Source organism: Mustela nigripes, chromosome 8 (assembly GCF_022355385.1).
Source record: "Mustela nigripes isolate SB6536 chromosome 8, MUSNIG.SB6536, whole genome shotgun sequence".
Lineage (NCBI taxonomy): Eukaryota > Metazoa > Chordata > Mammalia > Carnivora > Mustelidae > Mustela > Mustela nigripes.
Genome location: NC_081564.1, coordinates 72,024,658 through 72,044,090, shown reverse-complemented (window position 1 = coordinate 72,044,090; position 19,433 = coordinate 72,024,658). Strand labels below are relative to the sequence as shown.

Sequence of the window (19,433 nt, the reverse complement as noted above, 5' to 3'; positions counted from 1 at the left end):
ATTGAAACTGGAAGGACACAGCGATGCTATGAAGGGGATCATGGAACTGCCATGAAACATTCCCCGTGACAGAAAAGGAACCGAAAGTTGAGAGATGCTATCCACTCCTGGGTCTTCCACCGTTACGCTCTGGGACATACATGATCACCAGCGTCAAGTGTCCAGAGCCAGTGTCCAGAGGCAACACGGAGCCCAGTGAGGCAGGTGGTGAGAGAGTCTGAGCAGGGAGAACTCCAAGGTCCCTATTTCCAACAAAGCAGCTCTAATTTCATCTGTTTTATCATTTGGGGGGGAAAAAATCTAGAGTCTATTACAGTTTGAGAACGACTATTTTGGTCCGGTGCTCCGATGTTACAGATGAACGTACAAAGGCCCAGAAGGGGGACATGATTTGCTAGGGCAGCACACACGTCAGTACCAGAGCTTGGGCGACCATCCAGCGCTCACCATCCTGCCACCGCATTTCTAGGTTAATGACAAGAAGGTTCGGATGTGCAATTCATTCCAGAAAATGCCACAGACACCCAAATTCTGAGCAGCGTGCTCTAGAGACAGAGAAACAAGGCCAATTTTCAGATCCAGCTAATGCCCCATGAAAGACCCCATGTTAGGAAGAGAGAACTTTACAAAGATGTAAACATGGGGATTAATTGCTGTTTTCACACTGAAAGTAGCTGGCTTTGTCCATATTCTATCACCGCAAGTAACTGAACAAACTATCCGATTTTTATTTAGCTTAAAAATACATATCCAAAAAAAAAATACATATCCATGCACACCCAGAAATGATAGGAAGAAGGAATTTTTTTTTAAATGCTAAGCATGCCGGGAAATAAGATTACAATGAGATCACAGATTTTTTTTTTCCTTTCTTGAATTATTTCTTAATTTGCACACAGAGTATGCATAATTGTGAGTTTAAAAGTGGTTTTTATTTTGTAGGTCAGACATGTAATATTTATTGTAGCAGGAATCAAGTTTAGTGGATCACAAAATAATTATTTTCTTCAGAAGAAACCACTTACTTATTACTGTTGTTATATTGAGTTTTTAAATTTCCGGTTTGGTGGATTACTGCCAACTAATCTTAGTCCCTTAAAAAGTTTGGAAGGCTTATCCCTCCTTAAGGATCATTTTTAAAACAAGTAGCAGTGCTGTTGTTCATTGGTGAAAGAATTTTGGTTTCACAAACTGGCCTTGCATGAAGGGGTAACAAAATCCCCCTTTGCATTCTTAAAAGTGCCTTGACGATCTCTTTCCTTCAGGAGGAACCCTTCTCCGGCTTAAATTCAGAACCAATTAGATGATCCCTTTGGGGAGGAAGCCCAAGAGAATTCAGGGTCTACATCCTGTATGAAACTGAAGATGTTTTCCTTGTCCCAGAATTCTTGTATGGGGAGTTTACATGTATTTATCTTAATTGTCCAAATGAAAATAAGCATTTCTAAAAGAACTGTTTAAAATATCTGCAAGGTTGTTTTCAGATTATATAGATCTCATTGTAATCTCCATTTTAATATCAGCAGGCACAGCTGTTTGGTCTAGAAATGGAGGACAGGCCTCATCATCTCCTAATTATGAAGGACCCTTACACTCTTTGGTAAGTCTCATCTGCTAATCTCTCCTCTAGCCATTTGGTGACCATGTTTCTCTTTTCGCATCTGCTTTGACTCTTAGTCTCATCTCACTAACAGAAACTTGAGATCGATGTTAAGCACACAAGTTTGGTTAGAGCTAGATTTATTAGACTATCATTTATTCCTGTTTGTAGATTAGAACCCAGATTCTACTACAGTGTAAGCCCTAGGGCTCCAGACACCTAAGACCAGGTAAGAGATTAAAAATCTTGGAAAGACAGTGGCATCTGCCCGGTCTTTGGGAACAGTCCCCATCAATAAGTTGTTAATTTCCCAATACAAGAGTGCTAGTGTTTCAGCCGAGCCACCTAGCCGGACCACTCGGAGATTCAATATCCCTCTGCTTTCCTTTCCAGAGTGACAGGCTTATAGGTGTTCTCCTCTTGACCTCTGATAAGAAGCCTACTGTCTGTTTCCTCGTTCCCTTTGGTTCTCCTAGAAGTAACGTCATGAAATGTCTGCTCTTCCAGTAAGGAATAGCTGAAAATTTCCATGGGTGTAATTAATATTATAAACACTCCCATGATGATTCAGTGTCTGACACTCTAGTCTCTGTCAGCTCATGGTGGATGTGGCTGGAAATGTACATGAAATCACCCTGTCCTGGGTGGCCTTTGATCAGTGTGTGAATCAAATGGGCGAGAAGTAACAAGAAAGAGCTCTTAAGTCTTTCAGAGGTGGGTTTCCCTCATTTCATCCCTATTTTGAGACAGAACATGGAAGAGGCATCGATTGATCTGTCCGTCTAACTTAATGTCTTGTCAGAAGCTCAGCATTTCCTTTCTTCCCTTCTGACTTACTGTTTAAATTAAGGAAAAATCTAAAAATGGAAATATGGAGATAGATTTCCCTTGGCTCTGGCCTTCCTTGCTGTAGTGTGAGGTCATCCAGCTCTGCATTTTAGCCACTAAAGGCAAGCACAGGGCGAGACAAGGTATATACTACCTGCCCTGCCTGCGTTAATTAATCTGTAGCCCACATCTAGATAATCCATAGTTTTTCTAAGTGTTTACCTGCACTGGTTATTCTGTGGGACCCATCCATCAAAACTAGGTCATGTCCAACTATAGAACCATAAAGACTCGGTGTATAGTTAGGAGCTCTAGCTTTAGTTCTCTGAATACCCACCACTCATAAGGTGATTCGCAAGCAGAAACTGCTCGCTCTACCAGGAAGCTGTGAGCCGTGAAGGGTGATAGTTGCACGTATTACTTCTCTTCAGGGCTCACATGCACACTTGGAAGTATGTATTACTGTTCCTTTTTTTTATAAATTATGAAATATAGACTCAAATAAGTTTCGTACCTTTGCAAAGATTTCATAAGTAACAGTGAAGAGTTTAGGGGAGGTCCCTTCACAACAAAGTCCCCCCAAATCAGAATGTCCTGTACCATAGACTAACTGTATTAGACACACATTCCTTCTGTCAGTATAGAATAATTCGAAATTGTTTTTCTCAGACAGTAGAGCTGGTACATCTGTTTGCACAGCCCATTGGAAATCAGTAGGCGGTAGCATGACCTACCACAAAGAGACACTAGATTTGAAGTCCGAAGACTTAGGTTCAACCCTAACTATACCATTTCCTGGCATTGCGTCACCACGTAATTAATACTCAAGTTCTTTGAGCCTCATTTGCGTGGCTATATGGAAAGGATATAATTCTTCCCTGCTTGACTTATACACAGAGAATGGAGATCCAGTCGCATGGCATATCTTAAAATGTCACACTGGAGAGTGGTTTTCTTGCTGTCATTATTGATCATACTGCAGAAGGTGAATACACATCTACATGTCCTTTTTCTTCACCAAAAACTATAGTATAAGCCTTAATCTAGTTGCAGAAAACAGGATCCCAGGGGCAGGCATGGAAAAAAAAAAGTTCAGTTGGTTTTGAATTGCATAATTTAATTATATAGGTAGTGAATGCTATAGAGTAAGGGCTTTGGAGTCAATTAGAAGTCCCTGGTGAATAATTAATTCATGTCTTCATGATTCTTCAGTCTTGAAATCTCATACCACTTTGGTTGACAAAGTTGTTTTAATGATTTTTCTGTATCCCTTTTGAGTTCCCACTCCCCTTTACACACATGCTGGTGATAATAGAAAGCACTGGTAAGGGGCACCTGGGTGGCTCAGTGGGTTAAAGCCTCTGCCTTCGGCTCAGGTCATGATCCCAGTTTCCTGGGATCGAGCCCCGCATCTGGCTCTCTGCTCCGCCAGGAGCCTGCTTCCTCCTCTCTCTCTCTCTCTCTCTCTCAGCCTACCTGCGATCTTTCTGTGTCAAATAAATAAATAAAATCTTAAAAAAAAAAAAAAAAGAAGAAAAAGAAAGCACTGGTAAGAAACACTGGAAAAATAGATAGTACTCAATAAGAAATATATATAGAAATAAGAAATTATAGTCTGCAAGCATTTACCTGTCCCTGACTTGGTACTTAGCCCTGTACCATATGCTGTAGAAGAGGTGAAGGAAATATGCCTCCGAGAAGGTAACGAAGACAATTTAAATGGGAAACTACAAATACGTCGTCTACCCATTGTTAATTTTTTGAAAATTTTAATCAGTGCCTGCTAGAATGTTTCTCAAATTCTATAGATTTTTTTTTTCCTGAAGTAAATCTAAATTTTCTTACAAGCTAGTGGAATATAGTATAGCATATGTACGTTGTAATGTCCTGAAAGAATTACAAAATATACTTTGTTCGTGAAAAATAACACTATGATATACCATTAACATTTTTCACTAGTTTCCTTGGAAGGTCAGTGTTTATTTTTTATTATTGTTTCAAGGAAACAATAACATTTTATTGGAAACATATAATTCAGAAACTCAAAGTATGATTTGTGTCAACTCCAGTTTTACTTCTATAACCTATGCATGCATTTCAAACTAAATCAAATTTCACATCATTCATTAACCAACAGCAAAGCCGAATTGAAGATCGCTTAGAAAGACTGGATGATGCTATTCACGTTCTCCGGAACCACGCAGTGGGCCCGTCCACAGCTATGCCTGGTGGTCACGGGGACATGCATGGAATCATTGGACCTTCTCATAATGGAGCAATGGGTGGTCTGGGCTCAGGGTATGGAACCGGTCTTCTTTCAGCCAACAGACATTCACTCATGGTAAGTGAGGAGATTTGTAGACTCTTCAGTTACTGTATAGAATTAGAATTTCAAGTATAATACCACTGCTGTTGTTTCTTCTTTTTTAAACAGCTTTATTGAGCTGTATCATTACTTACCTGCATTCTACCCATTTAAAATGTACCAGTCCATGTGTTTGAGTATGTTCGCAGGGTTATGCAATCATCACCAGAGGCTAATTTTAGGATGTTTTACCCCCTGAAAAAAGAAGAGAAATCCCCATGCCAGTAGTAGTTACTCTCCCTGGACCTTGGCAATGACTAGTGTGTTCTGTCTCTATAATTTTCCTATCTTAGATATTTCCTACCACTGGAATCATACAGTATGTGGTGGTCTGTTCTGACTGGTTGGCTTCTTTCAGTTCGTGTAATGTTTTCAGCCTTTATACATATTTCATCTTGTATCAGATCATCATTCCTTTTTGTTGCCAAACAAGATTCCATTGTATAGGGATACGTTACTATTATCCATTCACCAGATGATGGATATTTGGGCTGTATCCACTCCTTGACGATAATGAGTAATGCTCCTATGAACATTGATATACAAGTTTTTGGGTGGACATGTGTTTTAATGTCACTTGAGTATATACCTAGGAGGACATTGCTGGGCCATGGCCAGTGTTTTAAATTCTTCATCTTAGTGATGTCACCTAAAGGACCCAGCTTGTTTGTACATGTTATATTACTGGCATTTCACATGTGAAGAGGTTGAAAGTTTGTTATTATTATCAAAGAACCCAAATCAATGTCTTTTGATTCTGTGTGTGGGAGGTAGGAATATGTGGTGTGTTTATCTGTCTAAGGATATGGGGTGGGACTGTGTGATTTAAAGATATGACAGTTTATCACTGCCTATTTATGAATAAGTTGTTTATTCAAATAATATTTAAACAGATCTGTCCATATTACAACTGGAATTTCAATTCTGCCCATTGCGTTTGGAAACAATTTGGGAATGCATCCCCCTTTTTGGGGTGATTATGAAAATTTGGATTTTTTTAAAGATTTATTTATGAGAGAGAGAGAAAGGGAGAGCTTGAGGGCGTGGGGAGGGGCGGAGGGAAAGCGGGAGAGAAACCCTAGCAGACTCCATCCTGAGCGCTGAGCCCCTGTGGGGTTTAATCTCAAAACTCTTGAGATCATGATCTGAGCTGAAACCAAGAGTCAGAGACTTAATGGACTGTGCCATCCAAGTGCCCCAGAATTCGGAATCTTCTTAGCAAAATGTTAAGTGATGACAGTAGGGTGACTGAGTGGTGGAGAATGTATTACTAATGATTCTGTGTATTCTGCTGCTTATAAACTCCTGCTTGATCAACAAACACCTTAGTGTCCTCTTTTGTACCTGTAGGCTCTTAAAAAGCTGCTTGGATGAAGGTCTACCGTCTGTTACCAACATAGCATCTCTTGTTTACCCATGATTCCAAAAGGGGAATGCAAAATAGGCACAGGTTCTTCTGAGGCTTGTTAAGTTCTTGCTCAATAGGATTCTTCCGTCCTTTCGGTTTCTCTTAATAAAAGGCTGAGATTGAGGGGACCATCCTGAGTGTTGTGTTATAGAAACCTGCAACCAATTTGAAACCAAAAATACTGGTTTATAAATAGAAGCAATGAACTCACTTCTGAAACGTGGAAAGATATTTCTGAATGCCAAAGCTCAATCTTTTTTTTTTTTTTCCTTTTTTTGCTTTTCCTTGACCTCTATCCTAAAAATTCATCATTGAGTAAAAATTGTTTGTCTATTCATGGCAGTTGCTAAGAGTTTACAAAAGGAAAATATAGATGTTAATTTAGCTTGGCCTCAGGTAATGTGTTAAATACACTTGGGATGCATATAATATGAGGTTTTAGTTTGTACAGCTCTTTTCTTTTTAAACTACAATGTTTAAACAATACTGCTTTTAATTAAGAAATCTGGCTTTATTAAAAGCCAGATCTGTGACTTACAACCATTCCTCTATATCTGCTCTCAATCAAGAGAAAAATGGTTTAATTTCTGGAGCTGTGTTCGTTTTGCATATGTTGAACGGGCGCATTGCTTCAGAAACAGTTTTTTTCCATAAATATGTAAAGTTTGCTCTTAAATACCAGATGTACGTTAAGTGGTTCTTTAAAATAATAAACGACACATAGATGCTCTGGGGGGACTGTTTGACCTTTGGGTTGCCTCCCCCTTGAGTCTGATTGGAAGGCGGGATCAGAGGGAGGGCCCAGAATCCTCTCTGGAGACGGGAAGTTGGCCTGACCTGGCTGGAGTGGCCAGGGAGGGGATGGAGCAGAGCAATAATAGAAGAAGGGAAAGAATCAGCCAATATTACACAAAACATTTTTGATTTGGTTTTGAAAACACTCTGCAGAAGCTAGAAAGCTGCTAGTTTCGCTGAGGAGGAAAAGCTCCTACTCCCTTCTCTGAAGGCATTTACAATCCAGTCCGGGGCAACCTCAGAGCCAACTGGGTAGTAGAGTCAAGTCCAAACACGTGGCACGGCCACACCTCGCCACCCTCAGAACCCCCCTTTCTTCCCAGAAATACCCGGTAGACCCACGGAGGCTGAAGTTCCCCAGCCTGAAACTCGAATGTGTGTGAAGCAGATCGGATTGTCATTTCTTTCCTTGCGCAAACCGGTATGAATTTTCAAACAAAAACATAAGAACAAAGGAAATAGTTTTTGAATTTAGTCAGTCTGAAGTTAGCCTTTGACCATTTGATACATTCCACAATAAAAAGGAAGTTGAAGGGGAAGGGGAAAAAAAAAAAAACCCCCCCCCCCCCCCCCCAACAACAACAACAACAAAATTCAAGGAGGATACTGGTAATGTTTTCCACATTTGAATTTTAATACATGAAACGGGCTATAAAACTCTGGCCAGCTGCAGTAAATAAAGTAGCCGTGGGAGGTATGCACCGGAAACTGTGCTGCAGAGAACACTGGTGGGTGTTTCTTTCCAACGACACACCTTCGTGCGTTGTTCTGGAGTAGAAGCCTGTTATAGTGACTTCAGACCCATCCCAGGGCTAGTTTTGTTCTGAGCAGATCTGCTTTATAATTCCCCTTAATAATTCCTCCTGATTAAAGAATAGACAGCTTTGAATTCTCTTGACCTCCATCCTCTCTCGCTTCCTCTCTCCCCGCCTTCTGAAAATCAAAACAAAATGGCTTGATAACTTGGAAGATGATATAAGCATTTCTTTCTGCAGCAGCTTGAAATCGTGGTGGGGAAAACTGGTTCTGCCTCGGCTGTTATGTTATCTCATTTAATTGCTAACATATTGTACTTAGCTTTTGATTCATAAAATGTTTTCCTTGGAGTTCTGAAGTAGGTCTTCAGTGATTTACTAAGTATTAGTGTAATGAAAGGGAATTTTTTTTTTTTTTTTCACAGCAGCATGGCTTTGCTAACGTGAATGTTGGAGACTTGCAGGCTTTCTAGATGATATTTGGCCGTGCTCTTCCCTGCCCAGAAACCTTCACTGGCTTTCTATTATCTACAAAATAAAGACGAGTTGATTAAGCCCCATTACCATTTACCAAAAGCCTTATGTTTAGCCATTCCAATACGCAAAACTGTTTCCAGCAAGACCAGTCTGTGCAAATGACCAGAATTTGCCCTTTGCGTTCTCCTTAGGTAGTTCTTCCATGCCTGTAGGGCTTGGGCTGCCCTACTCACTTCCCCCTTGTCCATCTCAGTCCCACCTCTTTCAAGCCTCAGACTCCAATTCTGCCCCTTCCAGGAAGCTTCCTTGTCACCTCCACCTGTGTGTGACTGTCCATTTTTTCCCCTCCTTCCCAGAGCTCTGTGAATCACACTATTTTCTTACCCAGTCATGCAAAACTATAGATCTTTTAAAGGCCTGACTTTGCCCTTACCTCCTATCTGGCAAATCCTTGAGTACCAGGTCTTACATTAGGCGCTCTGTGAGCATCACCTCAGGCCATCTTCCCAGGAGCCCTTTAAGGGGGACGGTGATGTCCAGTTGAGGAGTTGGTCGAACGGGCCTTCTTGGGTTCGAGGAGCTCAAGTCTGGAAGCCAACCTGAAACTGAGGAGCACCGCCTCCAGGTTCCACGCCTTTTGTTTATTACCACTAGCCCTCCCCAGAGATGAGCTCTAGCTGTGCCTTTCCGGGTAAGAGCTTGCGATTTTCAAATCTTGATAAATGCTCCTTGATGAAAGAATTTCCAGGCACCCCTTGGCCAAGTTCCTAGGGCAGCTTTTTACCCAAATGCAGAGTTAAAGAATTTTTCCTCCAGTGCCGTGGTATGCTGGATTAAAACCCGCACGGTCTAAACACTTCCTCTTAAATCAGCATATCTGGGCTAAGTGGCACAAGGTGTAAACTCTCCTTACTAGGGTCACGAAGTAGTAAATTTAAAATTATTTCTCTTACCAAAAACCACCCACGTTTCCGACAAGAGTCAAAGCAGAAATCTCTGAATGTGGGAGAATAAGGAAACAGGTGGGTTTGTCACGAAGCTAATTAGACATTCTTACCCAGGTAGAACCCCCCTGTGCCTCAGATACCTCCATGGTTAATCCTGATAGTAAATCATTAGGTTTTTATGAATTATTGAAAATGACAGTTCTGCAAAAATGATTCTCTCCAGTCTTCACTCAGTATTCAGATCCACAGATGAGACCTGAAAGCAAAGCTTTCAGATGACCTAATCTCCTCTTTTAACTGAATAAGAACAAAACCCACATCAAAAATGTCTTCCTGTGACTCTGTACATGCTTCTGATTACTTGCCAGTAGAGTCCGCAATGAAGGGATCACTTAGCTGAAGATTTCCTTCACAATTAACATGTAACATTAGTGTGGTTCCTAGACCCTTTTTGCTTAAAGTCCATTTATTCATTTCCAGAAACATTTATCAAGAGTGTTTCCCAAATGTGAGGCTCTGTGCTAACACATGGTCTCTGCTCTCCAGGGGTTCCCAGTTTAGTAGAAAAGGAAACATATTTAAAAACAAATTGCTATGGCAGTACAGGAAACCCCATCCGCGGGCAGGGACGCAGCCCTCTGACCTAGGAGGGAAGGAGGCCGTTGTTCTTGGTAGAAGAGTAGTGGTCTTCTTCTTCTTCTTCTTCTTCTTCTTCTTTTTTTTTTTAAGATTTTATTTATTTATTTGACAGAGAGAGAGAGAGAGATCACAAGTAGGCAGAGAGGCAGAGAGAGAGGGGGAAGCAGGCTCTCTGCTCAGCAGGGATGCTGAGGCAGATGCAGGGCTTGATCCCAGGACCCCGAAATCATGACCTGAGCCGAAAGCAGCAGCTTAATCTGCTGAGCCACCCAGGTACCCCGAGTAGTGGTCTTCTAAGGATCTGTTGCTCTAGTTGACTTAGGGTACAGGAAACCTTTAAAACTCCCCACCCACACCCATCCCCCACAGCATCCCTGAGACCCCGTCCTAGAAACCCCAGGTAGGGGTGTGGCATGCATTCAGAAACCAGGCATTTCAACTTGAGAAAGAAGAAAGCAAGCAAGCAAGCAAGCAAGCAAGCCATGCATTTCAGATATAAGCTAACCCTAGCCCAGTTTCCCTTTATTCATGTAACATTTTTAATTTCAGTTAAAAAGAATTTATCAGAAGAAAATTCATGGGGCGCCTGGGTGGCTCAGTTGTTAAGCATCTGTCTTCGGCTCGGCTCGGGTCATGATCTGAGCCCCGGCACCGGGCTCCCTGCTCAGTAGGAAGGCTGCTTCTCCCTCTCTCACTCCCCTTGCTTGTGTTCCCTCTCTCGCTGTGTCTCTGTCAAATAAATAAATAAAATCTTTTAAAAAAGAAGAAGAAGAAAATTCATTAGGTGATAAAGCACCTTTTTGTACTTGATTGACATCTGAACATCTGAGAACGAGTACCACTTAGGGCCTCATAAGATAACAACTTAGTTTTGTTTCATTGTTCTTAAGAAAGGACGATGGAATTCTAGATTCTAAAAGCACCCCAAAAATCATTTAGCCCATGGCCCTTACTTTACTGCTGAAGCCCAAGGCCCAGAAAGGGGGAAGTAACCCAAACATGGACGTCCAGTAGTTAATGGCCAAGCTTGGGTAGAAACCAGACAAGCCAGCAGGGAGAGCAGCACTCTTTGTCGCAAACACCACACCACTGCAGTGAACTTCCTCTCTAAGCCAGCACCATAGCAGTTTCAAAACTGTGGCTGAGGCTACAAGGAAACCTAAGAAAAAATTATTTTGATTATCTTATTGAAGTGTAAGTCACATACCATGTTATCTTAGTTTAGGTGTATAACATAGTGATTCAACAAGTCTGCATTACTCAGTACTCAACATGGCAGAAACCCTTGGCTACTTTAGTTGTTCCTTGGCTACATGCAACAGGAGACAGACATGGGCGGGCATGTGGTATCTCGGGCAGCGTTTACTGGTACATATAGTCATCATAGTGGCAGAAGTCAGAAAATGTTTCCACGAAGGTCTGACCCGTAGAGGCTTCGCCATCTCTGTCTTGCTCCTCTAACTTTCTCACATTTTGACTCCGTAAAGTCGCATGTATATTTGAGCAGATGCCGCATTTCTAAGCAACTATTACCGTAGACTCTCAGGGATCTTATGTATCCTCTCTATCCAAATCCCCCTAAAATCTCCTGCCAAGCAGTCATCCAAGGATAAGTAGCTCTAAATGACCACAAAGCCCGTTTCTATCAAATGCTGGGAAATTCTTCTTTATGTCCAGCCCAAATTTACTTCTCTCTGCAGTCCTCATTTTTCTGCCTACTGAGGTTACCCCTAAGTCAAACCCAACAAATACATTAGAAACTTAGAGTTTTTTGAAAATGGTCTGGTCAGTTTTTTTTTTTTTTCTCTAGACTAGATATTTTTGTCTTCAAATATTTACCACCACCCACCCACCCCACTCCCCCAGTTAAAGTTTTGATTTTATGACGTTCCAGTGCATTCTCCCTATTTTAAAAGGAATGCTTTCTTTTTCAAGGACTTTTTAGCATGTAGAGTCTCAAACCAAGCACAGTGCTTAAGGAATCATCAGGGTGGGCTAGGGGTGGGTCTACTACCAAACCCATTCGATATGCTGTATATTCATTTAAAGATCCTCACAAGATCCTATTAGTCATTTTTGATGCCTTCATCATCCTGCTGGCGGATACTGAATTTCTAATCAGCTGAAATCCATAAGCCACACGCATCTCAACTACCCTTGTGTGCGTTGTGTTGTATTGTTACAAAACTTCATGTTATGCCTTTGTGGGTTTTTGTGGGGTTTTTTGGTTTTGTTGTTTTGTTGTTTTTCTATACCTGTGAATTTCATCCTGCAGCTTCAGTCTGTTTCCAGTTGAAAGCTCTTCTTTAGGTCCTCATTCGGTCACATACTCTGCCAACACTGTCGTTGGTTGTTTCGATGGGTGCCATTATTGCCCTTAGCAAAGCCATGAATAAAAATGTTAACTAGAGGAGGACACAGAGCAGAAGGCCTGAGGTTCAAGGCTACAGACTCTCTCTCAATGCTTACATCGTCCTCATCCTTTGGGTTTAATATTTCAGCCAGTTACGTTCAACTACTTTTACTCTCCCACTGTCCGCCTTCTCTCATTTTTCCCTTAGCATGATCACAAGACAGCGGACATGTGGCATTTCCATGAATGAGGAAGTAAGGTTTGTCCACAAAGACTTGTTCTTGGTGGAACCAAACTGAGTTTGAGAGGTCATTGCTTCTCTTTCAAAGCACTTCGAAACTATCTTTTAAATAGCCTGTTTCAGAATTTCACTCAGGATCTTAGTCATCTCCGCATCTTTCCATAGCTACTATATAGAAACTAATGTAGGTTTCTCTCTTTGATTAAGCAATTTGCTTATCTATAGTGTTTCACCATCTATCCTAATCTCCACAATTATATTTCTGAGAGCAGACTAGCAGACTTAACTGACTCAACTTTTTAAAAAATCTATATCAATAGTGTACTTTATTTTAAGAAAACTTAAGGGAAAAAGAGGGAAAAAAAAACTTGAAGAAATTCTTTTTATTTTTTTTTCAAACTTTTCCTAGCCTGTGGAGATAGTCTTGACATCCTACATAGGTAAGCTTAAGGTGGACAATTGGAGGATTTCGTGTATGTGTATATTTTGCCAAATGATCACCACAGTAAAATTAGTGGACACCTCTGTCCTCTCACATAATTACCTTTTTTGTGTGTGCCTGATGATAACTTTTTTTAAGATCTACTCTTAACAACTTCCAAATATCTACTAGAGTAGTTAATTACTGTTCCCTTGTTGTACATTCAGTCCCACAGTCTATTCACTTTATAGCTGCAAGTTTGTACCCTTTGACCAACATCTTCCCATTTTCCCCAGCTACCGCTCTTCTACTCGCTTATTTCCGTGGGTTCTTTTTTTTTTTTTTTTTTAAGAATCTACGTATCACATATGAGAACATACAGTATTTGTCTTTTTCTGTCTGACTTGAAGACATTCTCTTAACCGTGGATTAGGTACAGCAGCTTCAGAAACCTGGAACTCCCCATTTGACATTTCTGCATTCACGTAAATGAAAGGTCAAGAGGTTTTAAATACAACCATAGCAATGGGACCACTTGTGCTCCATTGATAGCCCCTGAGATGAGGGTTAGGATCTGTTGTGTGGGCAGATCCCACAGCAGTGGGTCCAAACTAGGTAGATCCCTTCTTCACCCCACCCCAGCAATACCTATTTCACCCAAAACAGGTCCTGGGACCTGGAAACAAGATAGTCTCTGTTGGACTGTCAAACCCAAAAGATTCCCTTTCTCCACTTCTAGGACAAAATAAGCCTAGTTCCCCAAATTGTTTTTCCCCTAAAGTATGTGTTTAACACCCTGGTGTCATGAACTTTATTTTATTTTATTTTATTTTTAAGGTGGGGAGTGTATCCTTTTTAAGATTTTTGTTTATTTATTTGACAGAGAGATCACAAGTAAGCAGAGAGGCAGGCAGAGAGCAGGGTGGGGTAGGGAGCAGGCTCCCTGCTGAGCAGAGAGCCCAATGGAGGGCTCCATCCCAGGACCCTGGGATCATAACCTGAGCCGAAGGCAAAAGCTTTAACCCACTGAGCCACCCAGGCACCCCATGAACTTTAAATGAATAAAAACAAAAACTGGTTGTTTTCCCCACTTTCAAAATATAAAAGCGTATTTAAAAGATACTCTTTGGCCTCATTGTATTTTTATGATGCCTTCTTCTTAAATAATAGAGGAAAAAGCAGGTAGATGCTTTGAATAGCATAGTCACTGTCATATTTTTAAATCGAACTCTTCTTGGGGACAAAGACACAATGCTGAACTGTCCATAGTTTAGAAAAGGCACAACCCTTGCATTTTAAAAAGGTGGTATTATCCTTGTTTCGTCAAGAAAGCAGATTTTTGGGGAGGAAAGATAATATTGTATATATTAGCAACTATACAGATGCTCATTCCCTCGTTCTGTGTCTTCTGTGCTTCAGATCCTTTGGGGGTTATGAAATGTGTACGAGAGTCTCTGATCCTTTAGACCTTTGACTCGGGGAGAGGGGCGATAACACAAGTATGTGTCTGACTCTAATGCAAGGTGGAATCAATGAAGTGACCTAAGAAACAGTTCAGAGAAGGACGAACGTGGTCCAGCCTTAGGAGACCTAAGGTTTCCTAAGAAAACCTTCCTGCAAAAGGTGTCATGGAGCTCATGTTAGCGTCTGTGTAGGATCTCAGCAGTTAGGAACGAGCTAGAAAGGGCATTGCAGAGCTATCAAATAAAGTGATTAAAAACAGATGCAGAAAATAAAGGATCTCATATGCCCAAATCTGATGATGATACGGGCTGGGCAGCACCGGCCGGACAGCCTTGGGTGGAAAGCCCCTCCCCCTCCTCAGAGTACAGCAGCTCCAACAATTGGCTCAAATATTTCACATGAGAGTCCACAGGAAGAGCGAGTTTTCATGTATATTTTTTACATCCAAATTAAATTAACTCATGGAATTTTCCACCCTTAGGAATTAAAGTAGCAGCTCATGAAGTAATTCAGTTATGTCATTCATACCAAAACAGAAAATTCTGGAGCGACTTGGCACTGTTTAAAAGCTGAGGCTAGGCCTTGGCCATTTTATATTTTTCAGAATCTGTGGTCGTTGTGTTATTTTAACTTTTATTGTGGTTGTAAATTTTTCAAATCAAAAGTATCTTAATTGCTTAGAAAATAGAAGTGTAAAATGGGCTCAAAATAAGAAGAGGTTTTAGGCAAGGCAGCTTTAAGAGGGAAAACCTAAAAAAAAAAATCAAAAAAATTTTTAAAAGCTTGAACGTCACATTTCTGAAACACGAGGATTCTACCTAATTGGCTGACATTCACAGTTGTACATAATTATAGCTTCCTCTGCATCCATAAATCATCTTACAACTACGAAGTTGAGTTGAACCAGAAGATCTCTCCAGTATTAGGTAAATGACATCTTCTGGGTAGCACTGTCCTGATACAATAACCACGTTCATTTCCAGGCAGCTCATTGGACACACTGTTGAAAACCAGGATATCGAGTTTCCACATTTTAATTTCACGTTTGCCTTCTCCTGGGCTCCTGCACACGGACGGGTCTCGTTTGGAGCCGAAAGTGTGTGAAAGTTATGGGGGAATGGTAGTCTCTGGGTAATGTTTCTGTGAGCTGCCCAGATTCTTCCCCCTGTAGTCTAGATGGGAAACAGCTGGTTTTTGTTTAAAAAGCTGTTTTGCGAAATGTCTGAATCTTGAGGTGTAGAACTGAGGTCACCAGTAAAAGCAGGTGCTCGAGAACAAGTGAGAATGACTCTGGGGGCCAGCCGGCCTGTAACCTTCTGCAGGGTACTTCCTAGCACAGGAGAAGTGTTGACGTTGTCCGCTCTGTTTAGCACACAAACAGAGAGAAGGAAGCAATGGCATTACCGGTGCTATTAGGAATTGAGTATGTTTGAATGTAGCCAGCCCTTGAGTGAATAATTAGCTCAGTCTGAAAGAAACCAAAATGGTGATTTCCCTCGCAAAGCTTCAAATACAAAGGTCCAAGATTCTGGCTTCCTTTAGATGTTGTAAGTGCGTGAATTTCCTCTTTAAATACACCCACAGTGAAAGAACTAGCATTTCCAGTAAGTGGTACCATAACTGAGGATGTCCTGCAACTCCATGGACACAGTCTAAGGGCGAAAAGAAACCTGAAATGGCAAGACCAGTACCAGGGCAGTTTTGAAAAAGGCAAAGAAAGAAACATGTGGAATCACTAAAGGCCAGTGCACGTCAGATACCCACCAGTCTGAAGATGAAAGGAAACAACCCCCTCCCCTGGGAGCTGGAGGTTATTAGCAGCTGTTTATCCAGTCGGGAATAGAGATTAACATTGTAACTTTTTTTTTTTTAAGAACTAGAGGAGAATTTGTTTGGGAAGTTGGCTCTTCATATCAAGTCACAGTGCATTGCCAAAAAAAACTTCCTTTCTCAGAACTCATGTACGAGAGTTGAGCAATGTTATGATTCTCTGAGAATCTCTGGATTACCCAAAGTCTATCTCCATTAAATGGAACAGAAAAGGATAGAGAAATGGATGGATGTCTGCCATCCACACATTCCCTTGAACTCTCGGTGTGAAAAAGGCTGCTTACGGTTTCTCCAGCCTGCCTCTGCAGTAGGGGGCACCCTTCCTACCCCCCACATTCCCCACTGCCCCCCAGCTCAATCTTTACCACTCTGAGACGTACCCAAATGGATTTTGTACATGCCTCCTCCTTATAAAATGCCTTTTCGTGACACACTGGGGAAGCTATTCAGTACCGTGTGGAGCTTCATTCTCAAGAAAACAACATAGTTGGATATTGGTATTCCCCCCCCCCCCCGATTTAATGCTACTCTTAATGTCATTTTCTTTTATTAAATCCTTTCTTTTGCTTTTGATCTTATTTATAGCAGAGCCACTGGTCATATGGAAACTATTATTGTATAGCTGGGAGATGAAAGACTTCACTGCAGTTAAATACAAGTGAATCATTTGGGGCAATAATACACACACACAGCGAGGTACCATTTGTGTCCGAAATGCCCTGTGTTGTTCACTTTGTAGTAGAGCCGGTGAGGTTTATAATGGGCTTTACAAAAATCTGCCTTTTGTCCAAAATATGTACTCTGACAACATGAAAACATGTTCATATGCAGCCCTAAGCTGCGTCTTCATATAGCTGTAATATCAAAATAATGCCACTTCTTGATGTAAAAAAAGAAACTTCGATTTAAAGTTGAGATGTTACCTCATCGATGTTGTGTCCGTTTTTAAAAAAAAAAAAAAAATTTAAGTAATTTGTATCAAAAATCTACCCGTCCTTCAGAGCCTATCTGAAATGCCACCTCCTTGAAGAAGTCCCTGGTTTCTCAATTTGGAACATTTTCGCCCATCCTTTGACACCCCACCCAACCTGGTCCTACCTCGTGACATTCACTTTCTTTTGTCTTAAATGGCTCCACCATTAAGATGTAGGAACCTGTAAATGATAGATGTGTCTATTGTTTATCATTTCTCCTACAAATACCTAAATCGTGCCTTGCACACAGCACACATCTTTGAGGCATTTGTTGACAATGTTCATTTTTTGATAGAAATGTGCAAAACGTATAGTTGACCATGTCAAAAGGTTTTCGATTTCAGAAACAGTCTCACAGGTTTGTGCCACGCGTGTCGTCATTGACTATTTACAAAGCACCCAATTGCACGTTGTAATATATAATATTACAGTGCTACACAGTGACCTGTACACCCAGTCCCTGCCCTTGGGACACTTCCATCTCAAGACAGGAATGGACTTTATGCATGGCAGAAAAACAGAAGCATTGAAGTGTATGTCCTGCCCTATCAAGCACTGTCCTTGCATGAATATTCACGGGGGGGGGGGGTGTCCCACAATGAACAGTCAGGGGAGAGCCCTGTCTGGGTCCAGCCATGATGAGAGCGCTGGAGACCCAAACAGCTGACAAGGAGTGCGAAGACGGGGATCTGTGGGACTAACAAAAGAGAAGTGGTTGGTGAGTTGTGCAGAGGAAACCAGCTCTGGGAAGCAGAACAGGGAGGGCTTGGCTCAAGAGCCTTGCCGATTCGGGAGCAAATGCAGCACATGGGGAACCATGAGTGGGTAACCGAAGCTGGAGATGCAGGAACTTGGAAACAGGAGGGAACTGGAAGGGTCCTCTGGTGTCCAGGTGAAGGACACAGGTGTACAAGGTATCGATCTTAGACTTGATCCACAGAACGATGGAAAGCTGACATGCAAGGGTTATGGGCAAAGAGTAAATCATTCAGAAGGGGAATATTTAGGAGGTGATGGGAAGGGAATGTTTCATTAGGCTTGTTACTCTTCCACTTCCTTTCAAATATTTTACAATAAGCCTGTGTTACTTGGATGATAAGAAAGGCATTAAAAATAAAGGCCAGTTAGGTACAGCTAAATCCCTAGGAGTTGACCTCCTTGGCTGCCTACAGAGCAACCTGTATGGAATCCAGTCCCATGGTTGTACACAAGCTCACAGGTGTGTCTGTACAGGGGGATCAGAGCTCCCAAGCACACGTCAGGTGTATAATCGTCTTTTCCTTCAGGCCAAACAAAAGAAGCTACCTACCAGTCAGCGCACAATTTCACCATCATCTCTGTGCTGGAGAGACTTGGGTTCATTAGGCATGGAGTAAGTTTAGTTCCCTACAAACTACTTAGTAACCTGCTACCCGGGGCCAGAAGGGGTGATAGGGACTCCACGAACCACCTGCTGAGGTTCTCACTCGGAGGACCACATCTAGTTATGGTTTCCACTGTAGGAAAGTCATGTAGAGACGTGAGGGCAGAGGGTGGAGATACAGAGGAGAGAAATGAAACAGGTCTGATGGATGGAACGTACAAGTGAAGAGAAAAAAAAAAGATGAACTGAAATCAGATAACACGCATTTGCATCTCTTGAATTAAATCACAGAATCATTCATTTTAACCATTTGGGTGGACATTCTTGGGAGTTTCAGCCTACCTGATCACGTGACAGGTCAGGCCTGCCAAGTCAGGGTCATTTACATCATGTTTAAGCCCTTTAGAAAATTATTTTATCATCTGGGGCATAAAAATTAAAGAAACCTCCCTAGAATTGCCCAATGAGGAAATACCTTAAATTTCAGGCAAAGCGTAAACGAAGCTGTGAGATTTCTGGGGGAAGAAACAGGTGTCCTCTGGAGTGAGGGAGTCTTTCCCTCATAAACATCTCCCAAGAATCAAAATCCAAACCAAAGACTGGCATCGGTTCTGACTTTAGTGAAAAATCCTTTAAATGTTTAATGACAGGAGTTTTTAAAAAGTCGTCTGATAAGTTTTTCAACTGAGAAATATGGAAGTGATATTTGTGGTTGAAGGGCGTCCCAGATGTTAGGGCTCTCTCGCACAAAGGAGTTGGTTATTAGAGGCGGGTCTCGGTTTCCACCGCATCTCAGTGCCCCCGGGACTGTTTCCCCGCAGAATGCGTCCGCTGCTGCCGTTCCGTGAACTTCCGTGAGCCATCTGTGAGCCATTAAAGTCTGCATAGCCGCTTCCTACCTCTTTAAAAGATGCACTTTTGGACTAAACGGTGTTTTGCACATTTGGGAAAATAAGTTTGCTTTCCTCTAACA

The 19,433-nt window shown here is 41.6% G+C and overlaps 1 protein-coding gene across 13 annotated transcripts in view; it reads left to right on the top strand.

The window, feature by feature from the left end:
- TCF4 (transcription factor 4) overlaps positions 1-19,433 on the top strand; it is a 346,933-nt gene that overhangs the window by 316,523 nt on the left and 10,977 nt on the right. For all 13 annotated transcript variants that reach the window (XM_059409713.1, XM_059409720.1, XM_059409716.1 and 10 more), the window contains 2 exons: positions 1,524-1,600; positions 4,566-4,769. In XM_059409713.1, the coding sequence (XP_059265696.1) occupies positions 1,524-1,600; positions 4,566-4,769 (281 nt within the window). The remainder of the gene's footprint in view (positions 1-1,523; positions 1,601-4,565; positions 4,770-19,433) is intronic.